The sequence below is a fragment of the Aphelocoma coerulescens genome, chromosome 4A (genome assembly GCF_041296385.1).
Source record: "Aphelocoma coerulescens isolate FSJ_1873_10779 chromosome 4A, UR_Acoe_1.0, whole genome shotgun sequence".
Taxonomy (NCBI): domain Eukaryota; kingdom Metazoa; phylum Chordata; class Aves; order Passeriformes; family Corvidae; genus Aphelocoma; species Aphelocoma coerulescens.
The window spans coordinates 15,102,321-15,129,172 of record NC_091018.1 but is presented as its reverse complement, the minus strand read 5'-3'; the positions used below and the strand labels follow the sequence as shown (position 1 = coordinate 15,129,172).

At 43.1% G+C, this 26,852-nt stretch overlaps 1 protein-coding gene and 1 long non-coding RNA gene across 12 annotated transcripts in view; one reads left to right on the top strand and one right to left on the bottom strand.

Moving 5' to 3' along the window:
• Window positions 1–9,832, top strand: part of AFF2 (ALF transcription elongation factor 2) — a 446,304-nt gene extending 436,472 nt beyond the window's left edge. For all 10 annotated transcript variants that reach the window (XM_069015464.1, XM_069015466.1, XM_069015463.1 and 7 more), the window contains one exon: window positions 576–9,832. In XM_069015464.1, the coding sequence (XP_068871565.1) occupies window positions 576–697 (122 nt within the window). In that variant the 3' untranslated portion in view covers window positions 698–9,832. The remainder of the gene's footprint in view (window positions 1–575) is intronic.
• A 13,008-nt stretch (window positions 9,833–22,840) lies between these two features.
• Window positions 22,841–25,279, bottom strand: LOC138110226 (uncharacterized). 2 transcript variants are annotated; one of them, XR_011150830.1, is made up of 3 exons: window positions 25,032–25,279; window positions 24,217–24,292; window positions 22,841–23,475 (listed from the first exon to the last, which is right to left on the bottom strand). It is a non-coding gene; the product is annotated as an uncharacterized lncRNA (long non-coding RNA). The 2 variants fall into 2 exon arrangements; XR_011150831.1 differs by having other exon boundaries at window positions 24,242–24,292.
• Window positions 25,280–26,852: the final 1,573 nt, after the last annotated feature.

Below are 26,852 nucleotides of genomic sequence, written 5' to 3'. Positions count from 1 at the left end.
TCTTTCCCACTTATAGGTTCCCATCTCCAAGGTGTTATTTTCCTGCTGTGTTCTCTCTCCTCTTCCTCTTCCCCTCCCACCCCACACTTATCCTCTGGGGCCTGCAGTGGCAGCAGGATGAGCAGAGGGCCAAAACTGCTGCAATGGCAGTAAGAGAAATTAGAGGGTGGGGAAAAGAGCAAGAAAGGTCTTCTAGTCTGGAAAGATCCAGTCTAGCCCTTCATGTCTGTGAGAGAGCACAGTATGGAAAAGTAATGCAAGATTTAATTGCCAGCTATTTAAATCATACAGTCAGCAAACCTAATCTCAAAAAACCAACAGTGGAGTTAAAGGAAGACTACTGGCAACCACTCATACCATGCTGTGGTAGACTTCCAGCATGGATAATCTAATTTGTTTTGTTTCAGTATATTGTTGTTGTTCAAATTCTTTCTTACGGACCATGAGCTCATGTGCACAACTGTCTTGAGAACTCACTAACTGCACTGTGCTGCTTCCGAGTGGGAAATCGTGGTAATACCTGTATTTCTGTACCATTGCCTGAAACAATTGCTTCTGTTTCTTGTGTATTGCAGAGTTCTTTGTAGACCTGGACTCAGTGATGGGACCCTTAACACAACACAGCAGTATGACCAATCTGGTTCGTTACGTTCGCCAGGGACTCCACTGGCTCCGCATTGAGGCTCATTTGTTGTAGTGACTGCTGCCCTGTTCATGACATCCCCATTCTTCTACCTCTACCAGCACAGAGACGATCACTGGTGGAACTCCACTCATTTTTGGAAGTTTATTCATGTAACTTCATTTTTATTGCCTTTTTTAATATCCTATCTATTCGAAGTAGAAGTCACCATAAATGAAACTTATGACTCAAGAGCAGTATGTGTTGTACCATCTAATCATTTTTGACAATTTTCTATGCCTTGTGTCTCCTGGATCCTGCCATCCTTATGTGCTTTATGGAACGGTACATTCCCTGCAGTATTGTTTTAAGTCCATGCTGCCTTCAAGTGAAAACAAAAAAAGCACTTTGAGAAGATATGGATTCCTGAGAAATAGTACAAAGCGTCTTAAATATTTGAGGGTATATATGAGAAGTCCCTTCTGAAATAAATTAGTAGAAGTTTTAGCTATTCATTCAAAATCATCTTCTGAACCTGAACCAAGCTTTTCGACGCTTAATTCTGGCATCATTACCTGACTCAGTACATTCCTAAGATTTCATACTTCCTATAGGTTAAATCTCTAAAAGAGAACATTGAATATCTTACAGGTACCTAATGTAAGATCACCAAAGGTGTTAAGAGGTAAAAGGTTGAAGGAATGCCTCATTAAAGAATGATGACACACTATGCAATGAGGTTTTGATATTCCATTCTTCCTGTTTATTGTTGGCTTAATAATTTCAGTAGGCAGCAGAATTTATTGCAGTTTTTAGGCAGTTCCAAAATATTAGCTTTCTTAGTCTTATCTACCATTCCTGCACTAAATCTGTGAATTTTCTTTCTGTTTTACTGTTTAGTCTCAAGCAAATACTTATCCAAGATTTTTCTTCATAGAACAATCTCTCCTTGCATAGTGACTCACTGAAAGCAGATTTTAACAGGGCTGCTGCACTCTAAGCATTGATATTGTATGTAAAAGTCCATTAATAAGTGTATGCAGATTCTTCATGAACTGTCTAGAAGTTTAACTAACCAGCTACTGTTGAAACATTATAATTCCATGTGGCATCAATTTTCACCTGTTTTGTTCATTTCAGAGCATTAGAAACGAACAGTATTATCTTGCTATCTTGAAAACAATGTCAAATTAAATAAAATCACCAGATTTACCCAAAAGCAATATAACATTTGTCTAATAATGGCCATGAATACTTCAGTCAGATTACCTATTTTCCAAGCTCTGCATCTGTTTACCCATGCTGTCATGTTTTGGACCATTCTTCTAATGCGTGAATAATAATGAGACAATTCAGATAGAATTTCAAAGCAATTGTGAATAAATTGCACCATTTCACATTTGCTCTTTCCTCTTATTTTTTTCCCTGTTATAAACTGCACTGCTCTTCTGGTGCCACTGCAAGAAGCGCTGGTGCATGAAACAAAACAAAATGAATTTATATCAATAATTCACAAGACTTTAAATGGTCTCATCTCATTCTTGATATAACGCCTGCATACCTTACTGAGCTGTAAATTCCATTTCTATAAACAGAAAATGCTCATAGCAATGTAAATATTATTCTGTCTCATCTCATTGAAATAATACAATATATGTATTAAATGCCACCCAGATATTAGTTAATTGCAATTACCTTCTGCTATATAAACCTGTATATTCTTTAATCTGGTGAGTTATTGGATTCTACTCACTGGGTTGTGACCAGATAAATAGGACAAATTTGCATTTAAAAGGTTCAGACTGTTAAGATTTTTAGAGCAGGCCTTGGATATTTGCAATAAGAGCAGTTTAAGGACTCTGCCCAGTGCACATTTAAGACAAACATTTCTGTAGCTGTTGTATATTAGCTCCCTGTAGTACTACCTTTTCTTAAAAATCAATAATTCCTAACATTTTGTTCCACAAGACTGTAATGTAAACATAGCCAATGTGCATCATTAGAGAAATCATCCAGTGTAGGGTTTTCTGCAAAGGACATTTGCAGAACATGCACATCCTGTATTATCTGCACATTCCTGTTGCTGAAGTGGTCGATTCACCCTTATCTGTTCTCTGAAGGTTTCAGTAACACGGCTGAAACCAGAATCTGACACATTAGTCACGCCAACTCTGGCCCCAGTAGCTAATGAATAAAACCAGGGCAGTGAGAACTATTCAGAAATGTAGATGAAAGGTGGTGGTTGGGGGTTTTTTTTAAGAAAAAGAAAAGGAAACATTTGAAATGATTTTTTTAACAGGTGAAGTAGGGTTGGGCTGGTTTTGTCATAAGCCAGAGTTTTCCATTCTTATTGCAAGTAACTATTCAGTTTAATTAAGTGCATTTTCACCACTTGCTCCTTTAATGTAGATTGAAATCCAAGACTTCCATGCATTTACAAGGGATAGCCATGTCTTAAAAGACAGTCTTCAGACACAGGACTCCTCAGAGTTAGCTGCAGTCGCTCAGTGATCCCCATGTTTTATCTTTCCCCTGTTGCTTGTGGTAAACAGGCTCCTATCTCTAAATTTACCCCATGTTCACAACCTCATGCTTAAACAGCTTAAGGAATTAGCCCACCTGATTTTGTATCCTGTAACTTAGGTTGAAATGTATGCTGAATCAATGGCATGATGATAATAAGTCCAGCAGTCAAGTCTGGGATCACAAGCCAACTTACTATTTAGCAGTCTTGTTTCAAAAGCGGCTTAGAAACAAATTAAATATGGAGAGTAAATTACTGTCTTATCCCTGGGGATGATGCTTCTTTTGGGTTAGTTATTAAGGATTATTGCACTTTTACAGGCACTATATTCATCTCATTTCAGTTGCCAACATGTCCTCTTTGTGGAATCATTTTACCCCTTAAAATATTACTTCCAGCAGAGCTAATCAAATGAGATTGTTTGTTTGTTTCAATCCATGGGGAAGCAGCATGTCTGTGCTTAGGTGTTTGCAATGTCTGCACTTAAAACTGCCACATTCAGGCTTTCAAACTCATGAACCAAGCACCAAAAATTACAAGATCGGCTTAAAATTGTGGTTTGGTTTGGTTTTGGTTTTTTTTTAAATAAACTCTTTGGTGGTTCTTGTATTGCCTTCTGGATGCTGAGCTTTGGGACTGATGTCATGACTCATTTTCAGGCATTTTAGAAGCATGCCAAGGGCTGGAACTGGCGCATTTGTTTTTAATAGTGATAAACTGGAACAGTGATGTAGTCTCTTGACTTCTGTAGCTGGGATTTAAGAAGGACACCAAGCTTCGTAAAACATTGCCAGAACTGACAAGACTGTTGTTTGTGACCCATGCCTGAGGAGGTTTGGAGCAATACCAAGAGTTCAGCAGTGAAGAGAGCAGGCCAGTAAAGAGCTAAACTCAGGCATTTGGGGTGCAAGACACAAGGGCAGCAAAGTCCTAAACGCCCAAGAGAGGCATTTACATAGCACTTAACCTCCACTTCAAGGGCTGCAGCAGGTCTTAAGTATTTGACAATGTGCAGGCAGAATTTCCAGCTCCGAGTGCAGTGAACATCTCCAGCCACGTGATGTGTGTTGGGTGCTCAGAACAGGGAGCAGAGGGAAAGCCTTTGTGTGATAGTGTTGGTGGCAACTTTTACAACTTGCTTCTTACAGCTTAATTTTACTTTTTCTTACATGTTCCTTGGACTTTCAATTATTTAAGTATTCTCTTTGTGAACAGATCGCCTCATTTATAAATTATCTCCTTTGAAAGGTAGAGACAGATCTGTTGATAGTTATGTGGGGGGTTTTAAAAAATAGGATTTGAGATCTTCATTCCTCCTATAGAAACAAAATAAGACAATTGAATCTGGAATTTCCATACATTTTTTAATTTCACAGATTTTATTATGTTCTTCTATTATGACAGTTTAGATTCACTGATGTTTTTAGTTACTTTGGAAAAAACTTTTTCAGTGATTTTTTTAATCAGCATTTAATGCTGTCTAAATCCAATTATTAGTTTTGTGAGTGTAACTTAACAGATAACAAAAATGGGGCTGGTAAGGATTCTGACTTAAGTATTAACATACTTCATTACTTGGAGTTCAGGAGAAACTCCATGCAGCATTGAAGCAAGCCCATGAGTGTGAGTGTGTGTACACATCTGTGTGGATTTATGTGTGGATTTGCAGCAGAAAGTCCCTGCTCATTACTTCATAGCACAGGAGAAAATATATGGTAGCTGTAAACAGAAAACACTTCTACCACTGCTGGTGGCAGTGGCATTATTCAAGTGTTCTTCTGTAGTTTGTGCATAGTCCTGTTTGCATCTGCTGCCTCCTGCAGACAGTGAAGGTGTGGCAGAAAGTAGCAACAACTCTGTCATCTTAGTCCTGTGGTCCCTAAAGTCAGTGTAAGAATGTGCTGTCCATGTGCGGTTTTTCAGGTTAACTCATTTGCCATAGAGCAGTGTCTTGAAGTTTTAAGAAAGACAAAATATTTAACAAGTCACCAAAAAAATTCAGTTGTCATTCTGAAGCAAGTGTAGAAGTGTCCCAACTGTAGGCAGGCTGCAGACCAAGGAGTCTTTGCAAAAGGCCTTTCCCTCTCAGCATCTCCCTGACCTCACCTGAATGCACTGGGAGTGAGGCAAAGGGGATGAAGATGGGAAACCAATCCACTGTCCTTATGACATCTTCCAGCTTTACTTTACATGCTATTTTATAAATGCAAATAAAACAAGTCTTAATGTTGGGAGAGCTCAATTCCTGTTTCCAATAATCCTCCTGAACTTCCATGATATAACCAGAGCACACCAATGCATATAGGCATTCTCTATTGTCTAATGAGATATGTCTATATAGGGGCATATTTTGGTTATATCACTTGATATTTAGCCTAAATGTATAGGCTAAAAGCCGTTAGGGTCTCCTTCATTATTGAAACCTCTCTGCCACTGAATGCAAAATGTTCCTGCCTGACTTAGAGAGTAGTCATCTTCTCCCTGGTATCCTTGTCAGACCTGCCTTTCCGATGAACTTGGTAGCTTTACTTAAGCCATTTTGTTTCAGAGATGTTTTGTCTTCCAAGATCAGTGATTCTGATCATCTCACACCAGTTTAAACCCCTTGTGGTGGCTGCTGAAGTCAGGATAGATTGAGTTCAGATTTTGTGTACAGCTCGGGGGAGGACGTGACTCTATAGAGACAAGAGCAAGTTCAGGTGCAGATGAGTTACTGCATAAAACTGGTGTCAGATGGGAATCAAACCTGGCCTCATCAGGAGGCACCACAACAGAAATACTGTAAGGAGATGCTGTTCCCAGAACCACAGGGTGTGTCATGACACATCAGGCAGCTAGCTCACTCTAATTGTCTTAGGCAATGGTAAAGATGTCAAGAGTGGTTTAAAGAAACTGGGGCAAGCTGCTGTGGTCTGGCATTGTGAATTTAAGCTGAGTGTGCTTCTTGGGAAAGGGGACATTACTTGGATATTCCTGCAAAATAATACCTATACCGTGGTATCCTGTGAAATCAGAATACAGCACCACCACATCCAATTCTTCGGTCCACCTCAGAGTGCCACCTCATGTCACAGAGAGCTAATTCTTGTCACTGTCCTCGAGTCACCATCCAGTTAAACCAATATTTTTACATTATTTTTACAACAGGAGCAAGGGCCAAGCCCAAAGGCCCAGTGGCCACCTCAGGCAGCATTGTGTGACCTGATGTTGCCTCCCACAGGCTGTGGAGCCACACAGAGCTCCTGAGCCCTCAGCTTGCACTGGGTGGTGGACTGCTACAGGTCTGTGTGGTGTGAATCCCCACATGGCCCTGTCCACTGCACTGGGGGACCAGTGCTGTGCCCAGGGGGATTGAGGGACCCCAGCCCCACCGCCTGGGTGAGCAGAGATGTGGCTCTGCATTGCTTTCAGGTCTTGGTCCTCTGCAGCTGCAGATGGACTGGGATTTGAGCACTCACTCGTACTTGCACTGCGTCTGGAAATGCCAATCAAGTTGACAGAAGCCGTGCACACGGTGACAGTGTAGGGCTCAGTCAATACCCACTGTACACAGAATTGGAATTTAAACTGTAGTGTCCACAGGACCACTCATGCTTACAGGACTCCAACTGAATCCCACTGATACCAGTCTAAAAAGTCACATGAGTGGACAATGCAGCTGTTTGAGACTTGTTTTCTTCTTTGATTTTAACTGAGTTCTTCTGTCTGCAAGTTCTGTAAGCTCTCTGTGCTGGATATAAGTTCACTCACAGAGTGTCACCCTGTTGTAATACTGTTGAAAGACCCTTGAAGTATAGATAGCCCTAATTTCCACTCAGTTATTTTCTTCTCAGAATTCAAAGGAAGGTCAGATTCTGAGGTGAATTTGTTTTATTGAACAACAGTAACTACAGTGGACCAAAATTTCAGCTAAGCAAATGTAAAGTAACTTGGCTCAACTGTTGGAATTCATGGCACCAAATTCTGTTGTCACATGGCAGTAGTGCAAGTCTTAGGGAGCTTGCTGAGTACTGTTTATTGAAGGAGAAGCTGGATAACAAAAATGACATAGTCTTACTGGAGTTAAGTGTATTAGGCCAGAACTTCAGTTGCATTAACCCAATTAATTGACTGGAATCCCATCCATTTTTGTTCTGGCTGGGCACTCATCTCCTGCAAGTAGTTGAAGGTCTCTGGACTAGAGCTGGAATAACTGCAAGCAGATTTGCTCTTCGATCAGACCATGTGTTGACTCAGCCCTTGCTCAGGGAAACCACCATTGACTTCAGTGACAAGTAACACGTTATGGACACGGAGAAGCTTTGACACACTGGCAGGAGACATTTACCCTTGAATTATGAAAGAACTGAATAGTGGATAGCAACACAAATGTTTTATTTATAACAGGGTAGAGTACAAGATCCTCAGCTGGTGTAAACTGGTATAGGAGTACTGGTTTCAGTGGAGTTAATCCAATATGCACACACCAAGGAGCAAACCCTCTAACCCCAGACCAATTTTTGCCAATATATCTCTATGCAGATAAACTCCCAAAGCTTTTATCGTCATGCCTTTTTACTGATCATGCCATTGAAATGATTAATGTACCATAATCCTTGCCTGTGAGGAAATACTGTACTTTGCAAAGCTATGCAGTGTACAGCACATCACAAAACTGCTTTAGACCACCCAGCCTGGAGAGGCGTTATCAGGAATGAGACTAACAGAGCATCTTTGGATCTGATGTCGATTACACCTCACTCTGCACTTCCACACTTGAGTTTTTCAACCAGACTGAGTGATGGCTGCATGTTTTCTGATGACTGTGGGCCAGAGCTTCAGCTGATGTGCCTCTAAGTGGCTCTGTGGATGTCAGTGCTGATTTACAGCAGCTGAAAAACCAGTCCTCTCCCTTTTCATACTGCGCTGCGTGCCCTAATGCAGCTTTATAAATGCACACTGAGGCTGAGCGGATATTGAACTATTCTGATTCAGCACCAGATAATCCCTGCTAAAAAATCAGAGGGTAATTTCTGCCTGCCGTCTAGGCTTGCATATGTTTTGGTTTTAACTAAAGGCATGTTGCAATTTCATTACCTCCCAGTTTAAATATTTACTGCCATCAGCATTAGCTTGCATAGAAAAATGGCAAATAAAGTCAAACATGTCATAAATGCTCTCAGTCTAGAGATGGAATCTGTTACTTTAGTTCAAAGACATTGCAGCAGGCTAAAGAGGGTTTTCTAAGCCAAATGGGTTCTGTACATTTAGAAGTCATGGCAAATATTTATCTAGGCCCAATTCTGCTGTTCTTCCCCTGAGCAGCCTGGTCGGCAGGTTGCTCCACTGAAGTCCACAGAAGTAACTGTGAATTGGTGCTCAGCACACAGATTGCAGACGCAGGCGCTGAATATGTTAGGTTGCTGCAATCAGGGGTTTAATTTTAGCCATATGTATCATTTGAGGACACTTAAAAATTATGTACACTTTATCCAAGCTGACAGTCCTTTTATTTCCATAAAATATTGTATAATTTATTCCTGTCTGTATTTTTGACATCTCTGGATTGCATATCTTCTACTGAATCTTAAATGCTGTTTTTTTTAAAATCCACATTCAAAAGGTCTAGGACATATCATCACAGAATATGAAAACAAGTCAAAGATCTTGTGATGTTTTGCTTAGGTTTTGAGCTCTCCTTTGGTTTGTGTTTTGGCTTGGCTGTGGTACTCCCAGAATTTTTGAAATGGCTCAACTCAATTCAAGTTTCTTCCTGTCTTTTGGGGAAAGAAAAAAGCAAAATACAACTAAGGTTCAGGAAAAGCAGTCCTGGCAAACTCAGTGGGGGTTTGCTCTCCCTAGCTGTCGTGGTTTTTTAACCCTGCCATGTTGGGAGTAGTCTAGTGTGTGGGTTCTCTCACCCACCATTTCTGGCTGTTGTGGCAAATACTATTTTTTTTTCCTTTTTTTTCTTTTGTGTGTGTGTGTGCGTGCGCATGTATAATTAACCAAAATATCAGGAAAATTTATATATGCTTTCTTCTGGTTCCTGGAAATAGAGCAACATTATGACCTTATGGTCTTCCAGCAAAAGTCAGATTTAATTTCTGCATTGCAGTGCAACTTAATTAGCTATTGGAATTAGATTATGGTTTACTAAATGGCCTTTTACCTTACGTTCTTATGTTCTTACTTTTTATTTACTATTGAAGTAGCCTCTTTTTTTTCCTCATGTGTGCAAGTATCATATCAATAATCATTACAATTCCACAAGGTGTCTTTGTTCTGAACAAGCATGTTATTCTTGTAAAGTTTTAAGTATAAGTTAAGATGTTTTGTACAGACCAAGGTAACTGTTAAAATGTCAAGCAATTACTGAAATGTTGTATAGTTACAAAAGTTTGATTTCTTTTGCTTTATATGTATAAAATTGTATCTTGCCTGTTTTGCTTTGTATTTCCAACGTGTTGCACAATTATGCATTTTGTTTACATTTGTTCCTTCTTCAGAAAAAAAAAATAACAGTAATACTTTATGTACAAACATTTTAAATGTACTTTTGTTGTTTTTAAACACAATGTCTCTGTATAAATAATATTGGTTGAACTGGTACATTCGTGTCTCTCATAGAGGGATTAATTATACTGCCAGTGCATTGAATTATTTAAAAAAAAAAAAAGTAAAATAAAATTTTTATGAAAATGTAACCCATTTTATCATTATAAATTATTCTGTCTTCTGCTATTTTCTCATTCTCCTCCCAGGATACAAAAAGTATGGTACAGTAAGTACTGTTTGTGGGAGAGCTGTCATTGGTTTTAATTTTTAATCAATGTGTTTGTGTCATTGCGGCGACTTAAAATGACTTGATGTTAGAAAATAATGTAGTGCTGATACCAGCTGTGAGGTAACGGGATCAATAATGTGCTTTCCCCATCCCTGAGGGGCCTCAGCTGCAAGACAGCAGCTTAAATCCTGTCTGTCCCAAACCTAACCCAGAGAGCAGAGGGGCCAGGCTTGCCAGGAGGGGGTTTTTGGACAGGTTTTTGGACAGGTTTTTGGACAGGTTTTTGGACAGGCAGCCCAGCGTGGCTGCAGCGCTGCCGCTCAGCGCCGCTGCCCGCTCTGGGGTGCCTCGGTCCCCGGGGGCTTCCTGGCATGACAAAACTGGGAACGCCAGGTTTTATATCATCACTGCAGGAACAGCTCTGAGAGGCGGTGCCAGGAGTAGCAGCTCCGCGGAGATGTGAAGGGCTCTCCGGAGGTGCAGAGCCGCGTGTGCCAGCGCAGGGCGGAGCGCTCGGGGCCGCTGCTCGCGGAGCAGCTGAGGTCGAGGTGCCCGCGGGGAGAGACGAGCGCGGCTCTCCCGACAGAGTCCGTCTCGGGCCGCTGTCTCCAAGCAAAAGAAGCCATCGCTGTGGTTTGCTCTGCGGCCCCTCACGCTCACAGTCCTGCTGAAAACATTTTCATCTCCGTCTGGAGCGCTGCGTGCGCCGGAGGTGCTGCAGGAAGGCACGGCTGGGCGGCGGCTGGCGGGGACATCTCATCCCGGGGTACAGATGGTGTCACAGAAGGATGCCTGGAGAGCCACACCAGTAGGTGTTAGTCTGGATTTGAGGCTGACTATCTGTAGTAATGTCCCCCTTAGAACAAAGGGCCAGAAGGTGATAGCTTCCAGCTTCTCAGCACCACTCTGACCTCATGAAGCAGCTTAAAACTCTCTGGTCTGACCAGGTTACAGCTTTTCCAGTTCATCATCCCACTTGTGTGAATGGTTACCTGTAAAATGGGTGCTGGAGCCCCAGTGCTTCTTAGGCATAAGTCACTTCAGAAGGAAATCTCGAATGGGGTGTTTGGAGCACAGTGTGTGTCACGGGTGCCCATTTTGTGTCCAGGGAGACAGAAAACATCTTCTGTGGCTATGTCAGAGAGATGTCTTTTGGGTCAGCAGGAGGGAGGGCAGGTTTGAGGCCCCGTGTGCCATTCACTCCCTGAGTTCTTTTCATCCTCTGGGTGTGCCCAGAAACCAGCTTGAAGCTTGACTTCAGACTGGCAGCTCATGTCATTCCCTGCATGTGTAACCTTGTAATCAGCTGTGAAGTGTTCTGTGATCCCAGCTATGAATGATGAATGGCTCCACATAAACCTGTGCTATACAGCACTGTTAGTGTGACTGCTCAATTCAGAAAAAAAAAAACCAAAACCTCTGGAAATAAAAAAGGGATAATTTTTCATACAGCCAGTATGTGGGATTCCCACAGGAGCAAAAGATGCCACCCTGCTGAGAAGAGGGAGAAACGTCTCCTCCAAGTGTGGCAGTGACAGGGATAATGGAAGATGGGCATTTGGACGCTCATTTTTATACACAATTTCACAACAACCTTGGGCAAGGTACTGTGTGCCCGTTCCACAGCCAGGGAGACATCTTCCCTCCCTCCCTGGCTGAGGCTGAGGCAATGGAGTAGGATGTTCACAAGAGCTACGAAAGGCTCAAGTGAGAGAAGGAAGCACTACAGTCTGGCAGCCAGTTAAGATGATTTAACTGCACAAGTCCCTCAGGGATGAGTTTGGCCCATGACAAGCTGCTCTAGACCACAGGATGTTTCATTGCCAGCACGAAAGATGAAGAGCTTGTGAAGCCTTATTTATATCTGAAGAGTCTGGCTGCAGCTTCCTGTGGTCTGTAGAGCTAAGGAGTAGAAAGCACAGCCCAAATACTGTCACTGAAATGCTGAGACTCCTCTGCCCCTCCTACACACATGGTCCAGAAGGAAAGCAATGCAACATCAGCTCTACATAGTAGGGAGGAATTTCACTTACCAGCTGCATTTCAAAGTGATTTTAGATAGCTTTTTATTGAAAAAAGCACATGTGCATGGGGGGATTTTTTCCCTCCATACTGCGTCCACACGTTTGGAAGGACTTTATTATAGCTAAAGTAAATGTGTTCAGCAAACAAACCACACATCAAGTTAATGTTGAGCAAAAGTTCTGGTCATATGAGCAACAGAAGAGCCCCTCTTGATATTTTTTAGGCATATGTGTAGAGTGGCCTTGTGAAAGAGACGTGTTCTTCTCTCTTTTAGGGACCTGTACACCTGTGAGCACATGAGACCAGCTAACACAAGACGTGAGTTAGTACATCACACCTCAGGAACTGGACTGCAGAAGAAGACACTCTCATAGAATCATAGAATAGGCTGAGTTAGAAGGGACCCATCACGATCATCAGAATCCAACTGTAGCTATTTGTAGGATTATTTGCTCAAGAACTTACATTTTAAAAGGCAAATTTGAGTGAAAAAATAAAACAAATACCCAACAGCCACCACTACCACCACCACCAGTTGTTCCCCATTTCTCAGCCAGCTCCAAGCATGTGGGGTTCACCCTTTTGGCAAGGGGTACTGTGAGAAATGTGTGCGGCTGGAAGTGATGAAGCCACATGAAAAATGCTCCATTTTCTGCTAAGAGAGCTGAGTCATGCTGCCAGAGTACCAGGGTGCCAGCTTCCCTCTCAGACTCAGCATGCCAGCTCTAATCTGCTGGGAGAATGAAGCCCTCAAATGCCTGCTGTGTTTGAAGGGCAATTCCCAACTGTGACAGGGGCTGCTGGAAAACTCGGCACGTCCCGAGTACCCCTTAGTGCTGATCCGAGGATTTGAGGAGCATCAGGAGTTTTGTTTAACTCTCCAAGTAATTTCATCCTTGGGTGTAGGAGAGAGCAAATTCTGCAGCACTTTTTTCTTTTTAGGATTTGTTTTGGTTTTTGATTTTTGCCGGGGGTTTGTGTGTGTGTAGTTTGGGGTTTTTTTTCTTGCAAATCTACATTTGCTGCCTATCAAGCAGGAGCTAAATAAAAAGGCTTTAAGCCATCAATTTAAGAGTAATCACCTGTGTGTTCAGGATATGCTGGCAGGGAATTATCTGCAATGAGAAGCTGCTTGCCAATCAGCCTTGTGAAACTCCATTGGCTTTATCTGTACCTGGAAGTGGAGGCAGCTCATTCACTTAAGCACAGCACTCAGATCTCTCATGCTGTTTATGGTCTGGGAGCTGATAAGCCAAGAGAAGCCTCCTCCAGATGGGTGTCCAGGGCATTTCCAGTGCCCCGGCCACCACCCAGCACTGCTGAAGCCCTGAGGCTGAGCTGCTGTTCCTCAGTGTCCTCCTGCCTGGTTCCACACACCCGCAGTGGGAAGCAGCAAATTTGCCCCAGGAGAGCACAAAGGCTGCAAAATCATGGCTTGGACAGGACATGTCAGTGGAGCAATATGGCCAGGAAACTCTGACATTGGCATTGAGGAACCATAGAGGACCTTGAAGGAAATACTTTCAAATGAAATATTCCCCAGCCAAGATGACATGATGTCTCTGGCTTGGACCAGGCTTCGGTGAGCCTCTGCCAGCTTCAGGCAGAGACATGAGTTTCTCCCTAAGGGCTCCCATGACTGAAGGTCACTTGGGTGTCCAGAGACTGGATACAGACATTTTGACAGCAGGCTCTTTTCCACACTACTCAGATAAATCCCTCCTTGGCTGGATCCATAGAGCTGGTGTTGACTCAAGGAAAGACCCATATTCTCCAGACTGTCCCAATGTGATGGTGGTGAGGGACTGGCCCTGCAAACCATCTAATTAGTTCTAGTCTAGGCAGGCAAGGCCTCCTTCAGTGCTCAGCACAGCAGATTGCTCTGACATTGGTGTCCCTGTCACCAGTGGCATTGGGAATATGCCGATCCCCTGTGGCCAGGGCTGCCCCCATCATTATCCCAGCAGCTGCTGCCCTGCTGGAGGAGTGGGCTTGTTCAGCCAGTAAAGGAAGATTGAACCAGGACTTAGCAGGTGAACTTGGTGGCCTGTTTGTATTAGAAGTAGATGACCACAGTGACTAAAAATCCATCTGTTTATATCAGGTCACCTGATCTCACCACAGGGAGAGAGAGCCTAAGCCTAACTACAGGTTATTCCACACTAACTTAAAATGTCAAATCCCAGGGTAAGTGAAAACAGACTTGGGCCTTCAGTTTTATAACACCAGCATGAAAAACAATGCAGCTGCATTGACCACTCAGGGTTTACACAGGCGTAACTATGATTTCACTGTCAAAACTGGCATCTCCTGTGGTGAACACTGGACTCTGGATCAACAGAAATGTCACCTCTGTGTCTCAAGGAGGCATTTCAATCTCAATCATCTCTGAATCAATCAATGAAAAGAGCACATCTATGTTAATAATGAGGCACCGCCGTGGGCCAGCACACAAAGCTCCCAGTGCCTGGCACTGGGGCTGCCGATGCGTTGCCAGCCCATGGCTCAGGCCCCAGCTCTCTAATTGCCTCTGCCGGTGCTATCAGCCCCCCAAAGTTGCTGTTTGTGTGCAATTCCAGGAGGGTAATTTATTACCCTGAAGAGCCTGACTCTTCTCTCCCATCCATCTACACCCCTGGGTTACATTGTTTATGTTAGCATAATCATTTCTCATGGAGAATGTCAATAAATGCTGGAGACAAAAGGAACACCAACACCACTACCAACAAAAAGCCCAACTGCTAAATAATTCCTAGAATGAGTTGTCAGAAACCTTTTATTTACTGATTCGGCGCATTTCATTTATTCCTGGCAGTGGGCCAACCTCTCTGACAGTTAAGATTTATTGATTTAATTGCCTAGGGTAACCATGCAATAAAATCATCTCAAAGATAAATTTTCATGGCACTGTGCAGCATTGAAGTAATTTTTCAAGTGCTATGGCTATATTTCTGCAGGTTACAGGTGCAAAATTTGCTTAAAGCAGAAATGTCTCATTATTGTAACCCCAGCACATCAGTGTGGTCCCTCCTGTGGAACTCTTTTCTTCTTTTCTTTCCCCTCTTTCCTTTCCCTTTCTTTCTCTGTCACTGGGTCTTTCCATATCTCTCCCCCTCCTCTTTTTTTTTTTTTAAGAGGTACAGCACAGGTCTCTCAAAAAACAAATTATATTTTCTTAATTGGTTCATATATTCAATGCCCAGGAGAAGAGAGGCTTCAGTTTAATTAGTAGTGGGCTTAGAGGTTATTTACAATGTTATATAGAAGCATTTGTTTCCAGCTGTGAGATGCTTTTTAACACTGAGGCCTCACAATGTAGCTGATTGCTGTTTGTGACATTATAGTTTATTGAATCTTTAGATCTTTTTATTTACACTGTTAAAGGGCTCATTATAGTTCAGAACGAGGAGCAAATGAAAATCCCTGATTAAATCCTAGGTTAATGGCAACATGTCTGAAGTCAGAGATAGTCTAAACTTTTAAAAATGTGAAACATTTTCTTCTTTCTTATGATTTATTTGGGGAGGGAGAAGCTGTTTGGTTTCAGTATGGAATTTGATGACATATTGTTCTGGCAGCCTTGGCAGCTTCCCTTGCCAGCCCGGAGTGTTTAATTCACTCTCCTGCCCTGCTGAGGACATTTGCCTGAAGGCAGTTCCGAGGTGCCACCAGGAGAACGAGGGCTCCCAGCCTGGCAGAGGAAGGGGTGGCTGCCAGTGGCCTCCGTGGCCTGGGTGAGCCATGCCAGAGCTGAGTCCAGCAGCCCAAATGTCACAAGATCAACCAGGAAGCAAAGGAGGGCTTTTGCTCTGCCAGCCTGGCACGGATGCACAGTGAGGACAGGACACAGCTGTGCTGTGAAGATGCTGAGCTGCCAGCCACATCCTCAGGTTGACCCTGTCCCTGGAGGTCTGTCAGGCCTGTGCAGCTGTGGGTCAGTGCAGCTTCCCCCGCACCTCTGGAGCTTTCTGGAGCCCTCAGCAGAGCTGCTACCATGTTTGCTCATCTTGAATGGCTCTTAGTCCTGTGTGCCAGTGGACTTTTCCCCACACCAATCTCATTCTTCAGCCTTCTCTTTCTCCTCCCTGCACAGCCCTGATCCCGGCCCTCAGCACCTCCCTGGGCACTCAGCACCGCTCTGCAGCCTGGGATCTGCTGCTGCTGCCGTCTCCAAAGACCTGCCTGTGGAGAACTTGTTTTCTGCAAGGGTGCAATGAATTTCCAGCCTTGCAGCTGTCTGCAGGGCACAATGCATGGCCCAGTGGCTGCCACGCTGCCCGGGTGGGCCACTGGTCCTTCCCTGTGGTGAGGGTGCAGCACTGTCCCTCCACCTTGCAGGACAGTGCCGCTGCCTGCATGAATGATGCACTGCTGAGCACTTCTGCTGCCACAGCACTGGAGGGCTGTGCTGTATACAGACAGTGCCACAACTGTCACCAAAAAACCCAACCCTATATATAGAAAATGCACAAATGATCTATTAAAGCTGAATTTAATATACAAGCAGCACAACTACATGTTTGGTCTGTTCATTTGGATTTACTCCAAGACAAACAGCAAGTGAGTTGTGTTCCTATCTCTGAGGGATAATTTGCTCTTTCTTACCAAAGATGGGCAGATTAGGGTCTTTGTTAACACATAAATGTATCAGATGGAGCAGTTTGCAAAATAATCTCCTTTTATTTCAGATTATTAGTAATAAAATGTGAAATTGACTTGATGGCTTATATTTTCTAGGGGAAAAGAGAGCTTGGACTTGCAGATTTGCTCCACTGACAAGCTTGTGGGTCTCCCATAGCAAACTTTGACTTTAAAGCCCAAGACCTTTATGCTCACAGTTTAACCTCTTCAACCTCTACCCCTCTGACTTCAGCCTTTCATTAGGTGAAATACGAAGACAGTTTAGATACATTAAAAAGAGAATTAGTGAGAAGAGAGGCAGTTGAATCCATAATGTCAGTAAAGGTAGACCTATTTATAGAGAAACAATGTCAGCATATGATAAACCTGTGAGTAAATTGGCTGAAAGCCCAGAGCTTTGTACTGGTTTGGAGCTTGAAGGGATCTGAACAGCAACAAGAACAATCAGTAATCCCAGGGCTCAGATGTCAGCCATGCCAAATGGGAATCAGAAAACCCAAAAAGTGTTCTGAGGTGGGAGAGGGGAGATGGAAAGGTGAGGGAAAAGTGGCACAGTTTCAAGCATTACCAGAGGAAAATGCCAGGTTATCAAGGATGGGCAGTGATGGGCAGAGCTGAGATTTGTGTTTTCTCTCTTTGAAGCTGCTGAGCTGAGCAGACCTCCCACCCTGCAAACACACATAAGCCTCCAGGCATCTAAAATCAACAGGCACCTCCAAATTCAAGACAAAACCTGTCCAGGTATTCAGAAAAACATCCCAAATTTATTGACTGGAAGCACGAGTCCTTCCACTGATCACGAAGAGAAGAAACTTGGCAACTTCAGAGAATCTGTTTCACCCTAACCAATCTGATACTTGAGTTTGGCTTTTTTTTCAAGATAAGAGGCCACTCAAAGCAGTCTGAATACAAGTCTATACTCAGGCCTAAAAATAACTATTATTGACCAGATGTTACATCCCCTTTCTTTTCATTGACTCTATAGAAATTCAAGGGATGTGATTATAAAGGGTTAAGTTAGTGTGGTAACATCAGTCCTAAGGGTCTTTGGGGCCTGCCGTGGAATCACATGCTCAACATACTCTTGGTAATTAGCATTAGTTGGAAAATTTTAAAATAACAGAATTTCTGTTTCTTGTGAACACTTGAGCAACTCTTGTTCTAGTTCCAAAGCAACTTTTTTTTCCCTCAATTGTCAAAATTCTCCTTCTCTTCACTCTGACCACAGACGTTCCCCAATTTTAGGGTAACTTCTCTAGGTTCTCCCCAGAGCACTCAGAAAACTTCAGCCTGAGTTACAGCATGTCCTTTATTCTGTTTCCTTAAGTTCTGAGATGGCTTCAGTAAAGTAGGACACACCAGATGATGTCAACCCAGGAATGTGAGAGTACAGGAAACCTGATAGACTTCTGTTTGTGGGGGAAGTTCAGAAATGGCAACCAAACCAAGAAGCCCTCAAGTGAATGAAAACTCATTCAGAAATGACACTATTTCAAAAAAAGAAAGCCCCTGTCCTGAGTTCCAGGTATATAGATCCAGATGTGTACCATAGAAACTGTCTGTCCCAAATAAACTGAGAGGAGATGGGCCCACATCAGCACACACAAAGCACTTGAGCCCTACCAAAAATCTGCAGTATTGAGCCATTCCAGGCGATCTCAGTTATCCTCATTTGAAGTGAGTGATCAGGTAAAACAATCCTGTCAGGTGGCCAGGTTTAGAGTCTTGTGAGTGGTGGCCTCTGGGAGTCATGTCCTAAACCAGTCTGGGGCTGCTGGTTTTGCTGCAGTAGCCTCAGTGCTAAGTCTGGAGCCACGTTAGCCCAGTCCTGGTTGCACAGTGAGTGTGTGCTAGAGGTCCCAAATAGAACGTAAATAAAAAGGGAAAGGACTATCAATCACGTTAAGACACCTACTGGCCCACACTGTGCTCACACACATAGCATAAACATCCCTAAAAAGCACACTTTTAAAGAACCAGAATTGCAAGCTGTTTCAAAGCCACTGCACTTTATTAACATTGAGAATGTGTCCTTTGATATAAACTCTTCTAGAAATGATTCAGATGAATTAGCACAGGAAAATCTTGCTGAGTTGGAAAGCATTGAATCAGAAGCAGTGCAGTCAGTGAATAATGAAAGTAAACCATCACTCTGAAGTATGACTAATGGTGACATGGCCTGTCTAGAAGAACAAATAGCCAAGACGTACTACTTGGCCCCAAAACTGGGCTGAACATCTTTTGAAATGACTTCATTGCTGTATGAAGACTATTAACAAAACAGGAAACCCTGCCAACTTGTGGACTACGACTCCAATGAGAGAGAATTTCACTTGTCCACAGGAGAGACAGATGATTCACTTTGTAAAGGAGTGGGACTTATTACTCTTAGAGGCAATATTAATAGATCCATCCAAAATCGCCCATGGAACAGATCTATTGACGTTGCCAAGATCTTCAGCTGAAAAATGTGCAGAGAAACTTGAATCTGCAATGTAGAATGCTGCAGTGAAGTGATTACATTTCATGGCACCTAAAATGCTTTTATCAAAGGATGACTTGACAAGACATCAAGATAGCTAAATGCTTAGAACTGCATGTCAATCAAAAACTTACATGTATTATTCAAGGTGCAGACTGAGCTTCAGTGAGGCAAAGGGAAAATTCTAAACTAAGGCTTATGGAGAGTGTGTTTGTGTAAAGATAGGAGATATCTTTTGCAATCTAAGTACATTCATTATGCTTCTTGGGCTGGATGCATAGGGTGTGACTTTCCCAACTGCCCGGGGAATTAACCCATAGTGTCTCATTGAGCAGGTGGGGTAAATGCATTGTCCCAGCCCAGTGTAGTTGCAGGTCCAGAGCTGGCTTGTATAAAATTCCCAGTCATTCCATTGGCGTTGTTTCCTACAGACCTCTCATGGCACCTAAAATTAAATTATTTTTTACTATGGAAGTGATCAAAATACTGGCAAAAGGATGTGACAAAGAATCAATGATAGCAGAGTCCAAGCTTGGGAATAATCCACCACAAAAAGGAGGAACTCATACTTTAACTCCCTCCCTCTGTGTGGCACAGCTGAAATATGGGGCATCACCTGAGAAAAGGACAGGGTTGAGTTATTGCACTGTTAAAACCAGGAGTGAAACAAGGGTAAACACAGCTCATGTTTGATTTGTCATCTTCTTGCAACTGTCTAATTGCCTTCTATACTCAAAGGGTTTGCAAGGCAAGAGTGGGAGCAGGATGAAAGAGAACTGCCTTAAAGACGTTAAATATACCTATTATGGGGGTAAAAAAGCAAATTTTCCTTTAGGACACGTATCAATTAAACCTTTCAATGGGCACACATCCCTTGTGCTCCCAACATTAGCCCAGTCTGTGTTACACAACTCTATTTACGCCTTCAGTTAATATGAACGAGCAGTTACCACAGCAATTATTACTTTTTACGGTGTACATAAAGTTCTTTTTACAGTTAAGAGATAGGGTCAGTGTTTAAGCTTAGCTCAGCATTTAGCAAGCTTTCCTTCCTGGATGTTTTGATTACTTAGGAAAGCTTTAACCTCTACAATGTAATGAAAGCTGGAAAGTTGTAGGGTAATTTGTAGGAGAAAGGGTGTGCATGAGGATATATGCACTATTATGAAGCTCAATAAATAATCACGTGAAATTGCTGGCATTTAGGACCCTCTAGAGAGGAGCTTTCCCAGCCGGCTCCTGATCCCTCATACCCTGAGTAATTCCAGATTAAACCCACAGACTTTGTGGAAGTGTATGTGACATCAGAACCCTGCCCTGTATTTCTGCAGTGCATGTTAATTGTCTCCAGACAGCGGCAAGGGGGCTGTACACGGCTCCAGCCGTGGGGCTCCAGCTCCTCCCTCCCCAGGGTGGCTCCGAGGGAAAGTGGTGCAATGCCCAAATGGTCAGAGCTGTGGGAATGATGCAAGATGTCTTCCACTTGCATTTTATTGAGGGAGCTTATAAAATTCAAAATCCAGCTGTGCGGGTTGGTTCGGTCTGCCTGTTAAAAGGACAGCATTTCTCATGCTATGATTGATATGGTTTAGGCACATCTGTGTACTCACTTAACCCTTCCCTCCACCCTCTCCATCTCAAACCACTGCCTAGACATAAAAAGTGGGAATTTGTCTTTTGTACGTGAGGGTATAAAGAGCTTATTGACTTCCACTGAAGAACAGTTCACTTCGATTTCCTCTCAATGCTAATTTTACCTTAGTTTTATTCAGGGAAAACATGGAAGCCCACACCAGGATAATCAGCCCTTTTTCTTTCTTAACCTCTAAGGCGTAGGAAAGGGGCAGCTTGGTAAAATTACCTGGACACATGTTGCAGCAGATACTCAATGGCTCTAGTAAAATGTACATGAAAGCATTCCAAGCCCACATTTCAGTAAACATTCTCCAGAATCTGTGGCTATTTATCAAATATGAATGTACTCTTCAGGATGAGGATCTCATTTCCCCTGGTGTTTTTGTTCCAAAAATAATTGGAAGTGACAATACAGAGAAAGATGATGTTTCAACTTCATGTTTAAAATAAATATTAGGCTGTCATCAGAGCTGAGCTGTCTTGTGAAGATCCCTCTCACAGGAGTCAACAGGCAGCTCTACTGATAGAGAATCGTGTTCCATTATTGATTAGCTTTTAAGTTCTTGTTACATATTAGATTAGGATCACTGTATGCATAGGGAATGAATAGCCCAATTACAGTCTAAAATAGCTCATCTCAAAGTGGTTTAGGATTTTGATATTATAGAAAGAATTTTAAGGAAATTACAGGGTTTATTAAGAAAGCCTTTAAGGGAGATATTTACATTTTTATTGCATGGCTTTTTTAGGATGGGGAGGGCAAACTATCGTTCCTTATTTACATACAAGGCTGGTTTTAGCTCCCTCCCAATTAGCTTTTCGAATCTTTGGGAATAAGTGGTTTGCTATATTCGGTTTTTTTCCTACATAGAAAACACCAGACTAAGAAGTCCCAGAGTTACACCTCCTGATTCTCCCAGTTTAAATGAGAGTATCCCACACCAGGCTCTGCTCCAAGTTCAGCTGTTGCGACTCCAGGGCTTGTTTCAGAGGCAGTGATGGTTCCCAGCAGAAGCTGGCATTCAGATGCTCAGGACCTGCTACTTCTCACTCTTTTGCAGGAGGAAAATCTATCAGTGGTGCTAAAAGAGTCACTGATCCCTGATGTTGGCCCTCAAAGGCACTGGGCATTGACCACAAGTAACTTGGAGTGGACAGGGACAGCGCTGCCTCTGAAGTGCCAGAGAGACCGGGCCGGCTGCAGGGCAGTGTGAGGCAGGAGTCAAAGGTGTGTGTGGCACTCAGCATCCTTCACAGGATGGACTGCTGGAGTAATTTCGGGCCACCTGAGGGATGCCAGGCTTGGAGACTGCAGGAGGGTGAAAAAGAGCTACTTCCCACTGCTGCTGGCACACACATGCACAGTCATGCCACCCTTCACCCTCCCTCACTACCCAAATTGTTAATGTTGAAAGACATTTTCTGTAGTTGTCCAAAACAAAGTCATCTTTAATTTCACAATAAATTATGGTTTTGAACTTGAGCAGAGAGGGCACAAAAGCCCAAACTCAAACCTCAGCTCCCCATATCCACCCATTACAGCACTGAAAATATCACATTTCACAGCTTTCATTCCATATAACCACCCTGGATATTTTGGTATAGAAAGGAATCACTCTTTTTCTACAGAGAATTTCCACTCTTCAGCAAGGTGGAACAGTTTAAAAATAGATCTGACTTTCCCTCAAATTTGCCTAATTAATCATTCTATTCATAGGTTAATTTGAGGCTAGCATTGACCACATCTCCAACAAAGTATGGAAAAGGTCACCAGGAATACATTGCCAAGGCCTTGAAGGGACTCTGTGGACAAATGGCTGCCACTATCCAACACTGTAAAAATATGATTAAAGGTAAAAGAGAGACCCAGGTGGGAGAGTTGCATGACCCCAGGATCCTTGCCAGTATAAAACCATAGTGAAAACATTCAGTAAGTACTCCAGGCCTACTGACTCCTTTTGGAAGATAATATATGGAATCTTTAAGGAAAAATTCTGCTCACTGAGTTGTACAGCACTGATAGATTCATAATACCCCTATTAGTCTGCCACATAAGAAGCCCAAGTTTCCTTATTTTTCCATGGCTGCAAGCAACGCAAGCACATGGAAGGCTTCCCTTCAGGAATGAAAGTCTGAGTCCTCATACATGCATGCACACAGGGTCCCACTGGCCACTCAGGTAAGAGATTTCTGTTCCTCTCCCCTTCTGGACTGTATGCTAAGATATCCCACATGAATCTACACTGTCTTTCCAAGTAAGGACCAATTCTGTGAGGTGCTCAATACAGTAGTTTAATCCAGGAAAGTATTTTTTCTGCCCACACATGTTTAAAATTAAACAGGCTCAGGACAAATTACCTTATGCCATCCCACAGATGGACACTTGCTGGCTGCAAAATCCAAAATGCAGCCCTAATAGATGAGTGCTCTGCTTTGTGCACATCTGCAACTTAACAGGGACATCTGTAGCTTCATGCAGGAAAAGTACAGCTGAACTCAGCAGGAAAACAGGTTGGCTTGAGCCCATCCATCTATGTTTTGAACCTGGGACACTCCTATCTCAAGTGCACAGGTACAGCTGCAGATCCCAAGGAATGGGTGGTGGACATGCCTGGTGGACATCCAGAATGAGTGAAAATAAATTACATGGACTACATGAGAGATGAATTCCCAGATCAACCACTTGTTCTTCAGTTCTCTAAGTTTGAAGTAATCCTTGGTCCAGGACAGTCTGTGAGGAAATGCTTTCAGAAGTTCACTGAGTTTTCATCCTGCTCCTGCTGCAAGGAATGGGAATTCTATCATTTGGTCCATTGGGACAGACCCATCATCAGCACAGCAGAAAGTCCTACCTGAGGTGGTTGTTGGAAGAACAGATGGGGCAGGTAAAACCAGGCAGTCAGTGCCTTTCCTTTTCCTAGGTGATGAGAAGTAGAGAGGGAGTGCATCTGCAGGGCATCTGCACAGCTCAGCCAGGAATATTTGGGATATTTGAACACTTAAGTCCAAGCCTGGATATCACCTGCCTCAACTGACCAGCTCTAAACCTGAAGTTGTGAAGGAAAGCAGGGCTTATCAGCCAAACCTCAAGCACTGTGCCAGCGCCAGCAGGCTGCAGTCTGCCCTCACAGGTGCCATGCCTGGCTCTCCTCACACAGCCCCAGCTCCAGCAGCTGTGAGCCTGAGCCCAGGGCCAGGGATGGACAGGCTCCTGCCACACTGGTGTCCTGCACCGTGACCTGCAAGGGGGCTGAGCAAAGCTCCCGTGCCTTGCTCTGCTCCAAAAGCTGCTCCATCACTCAGAAGCTCCATTAGCCCCTCCGGATTTTTGTGCCTAAATATCCCTTTACTCAGCCCACAGGGAGGATGATTTCTGTTAGACAACAAAACTTTTAGAAGCAAACAGACCAAGCTGACAAACGCACAGTGGATGTGCTGCACTCTCACTAGAGCATTGTGTCTTTGATGTGGTCCATCATCTGCATTAAATAACTTCAGTTAAAAACATGCACAATACTTACCTATCCAAGTGGAGACTGTACTTACTTTGTTTATAGTTGTACATTTTGCAGCCCTTAAGCAAGACCAGGGTGCTCTCTTAAAAAGAAAACAAAATATTATCATCATCATCATCATCATCATTATCATTATCATGTTGTTGCTATCACTACCTTATGCTTAGAAATGTTCCTTTGCTTTCCTTTACTTCAATAAAGCAAGAGCAATTATGCAAGCTTCACCCATTTCTCTCAAGAGCTCTGGAAAAATGTTGCTTTCAAGAAAAAAACCCAATAATTTTTTACAAATATATGAAATAAAATACTCAAGGCGTTTTTGAGAGGCATTCTCACATATTGCTGAAATTACAAGCAATGTGTGAAAATTTGCATAACAAATGTGACAAGATGGTTACTTAAGGGACTGAAACAAAAGGAATAAAATATATATTAGATACCTCAATTCTCATTAATTATTATTCTGAATAAGAAATAATGCCAGGAGCAAGAGGGGTGCCAGAAGAAGCAATGGGGAAATATATTATACTGTATCTAAAACCCTTTAAAAGGTATAATAATAATTAGGAAATTATTGCACTGCTGATCTTTTTTAGTAGCAGAGCAACCACCTGTTCACACTTTTATTAATTGCTTGCTCTCCTTTTCCTTAAAGATGATCTGTGAAGATTGTTAAAGGAAAAGCTACCTGAGCAGAAAGGAGGAGGAAGAATTCATGTTATTCAGCCAAAAGAAAAAACAACCCTATAAAATTCATAACTTTAATTAAGAGTCACATGTGGAAAGGCTTTAAGACTGGTTTAGAGCTCAACTTAATTTACCTTCAATCAGTAGTGATGGAAGGGAGTGAATATTATTCTGTTGATTTTGTTAATTTGCTCCAAATGCCCTGTGTCTCACAGCTTTGCTCCCTGAGGTGTCACTGGGGCACACAGGTGCCTGGGGCCAGGGGAGCAGAGCCTGCAGGAGCTCCTGGGGCAGCACCCGGGGCTGATCTGCAGCAGCACAAGCCTCAGACACAACCCTGGGTGAAGCTGTTGCCCTGTTGTTGCTAAGCTGGGAAACTGCAGCCTTCCTGTTTTGGGAGATAATGGCATTAATGTATGTTTGTTGGCAGACACAGGTTCATCTCCTGAATCACAGGCTGCTCACCTCCTTGCTGCTTGCCCATGGATGGAGGTGAAGGCCCCGAGGAGCCCTGTGGCTGGACTGATCCCTTCTGCTGCTGCAGGAGGAGCACAGCACAGCACAGCCACCGTGGGTGCTTGTGCACACCGTGCTCCATAACTATGGCAAGCACTTCTGTAAGCATTTCTCATCATTCCCTCCTTTAGACTTTGAAACATTTATGCTTTATCTCTCGTAAAACAGAGAAATCCATTTTTCTGTCAACCTCTTTCCTTCAAACACCCTGTGGAAGCAGCACAGAATTTCCCATTTACCCCTTGCTGCAGCCAAATCTTGTCTTGGGTTTCCCCAAAGCTTTTGTCTTGGCCTTCCCTGGAATCAGCATCTCCCATAGACAGCAGCTTTCTTTAAAACCAAAAGTGCCTGTCCATTATCCCAGTTAACCTCCATTACATTCCTTTTTTAATATTCCCTTGCTTGAACCTCTTCTCCCTCAGCTTCAGTGTCTGGAGAATATTTCCTCATTGTTTGCTGTAGGGAAGCTCTTTGGAAGGTGCTCCTTTGCCTGTGTGCTCCATCCAGGAGTTGCTGAACTCAAAATTGAGTCCAGCAGGACACAGTATCCATCCCATCCCATCCCATCCCATCCCATCCCATCCCATCCCATCCCACTCTCCTAGTCCACCCTCACATGGGAGATGGATAAAGTAAGCTCAGTATGGTCAGAAATAGGTGAGAGCAAAACCTGCTCTGCAGTAGCACTCATAGCTTCCCAAATGTCTGTTACCTCATTGTCCTGGAAATAACTCCATTCCCATCTTTCCCCTTTGGAGCCCAACAGCTGGGGCAGGAAAGCTGGAGGGGAAAGGAGTTGGAGAGGGAGGCAAAACACTTTGCCAAGGGTCCTCTGCTGGTTTATTGTGTCATTGCCTGCTCCAGCTATGAGAGGATCTGTGTCTGCCCTTTGGGCTCTGAGTGCCCTCACCTCTGCACAGCCCTGAGCTATGCTTGGCACCTACACTGAGTATCTGCAGTGGTTCATGTGCAGGGCAGGAGCCCCATGACTCTGTATCAGGGGGCTGGAAATGTAGTTTCACCTCACAGGCCTCCCATGCTGAACGTGAGTGCAGCAGCTAGTGAAAGCTAAATACATTTAAAATCATTTTAAGAGGGAAAATAAGGCCCTTTCTGGAGATATTATTCCTAAGTCGTGTTTTACTCTGCCATTAATATACTTTTGGAATGCATGAGAGCTCCTTGCACCCAAGGCAGGTAATAATGGTCTATTAAAAGACACCATCTCTGTTTCCTAATGCTCTATCGAAGGTTCATTGATGAAAATAACCATCTGGCTGCTCTCATCAGCTTTAAGGAATTCCATAAAAGTATGAAATATGATTTCCTCATAATTGCTTTTCTGTAAGATTTATGACAATGTGAGTAACGAATAAACTGGGCATTTGCTGAACAAGACTCAGATTTAAGATGTGCTGATGCAAATGAGGAAGTGGCCA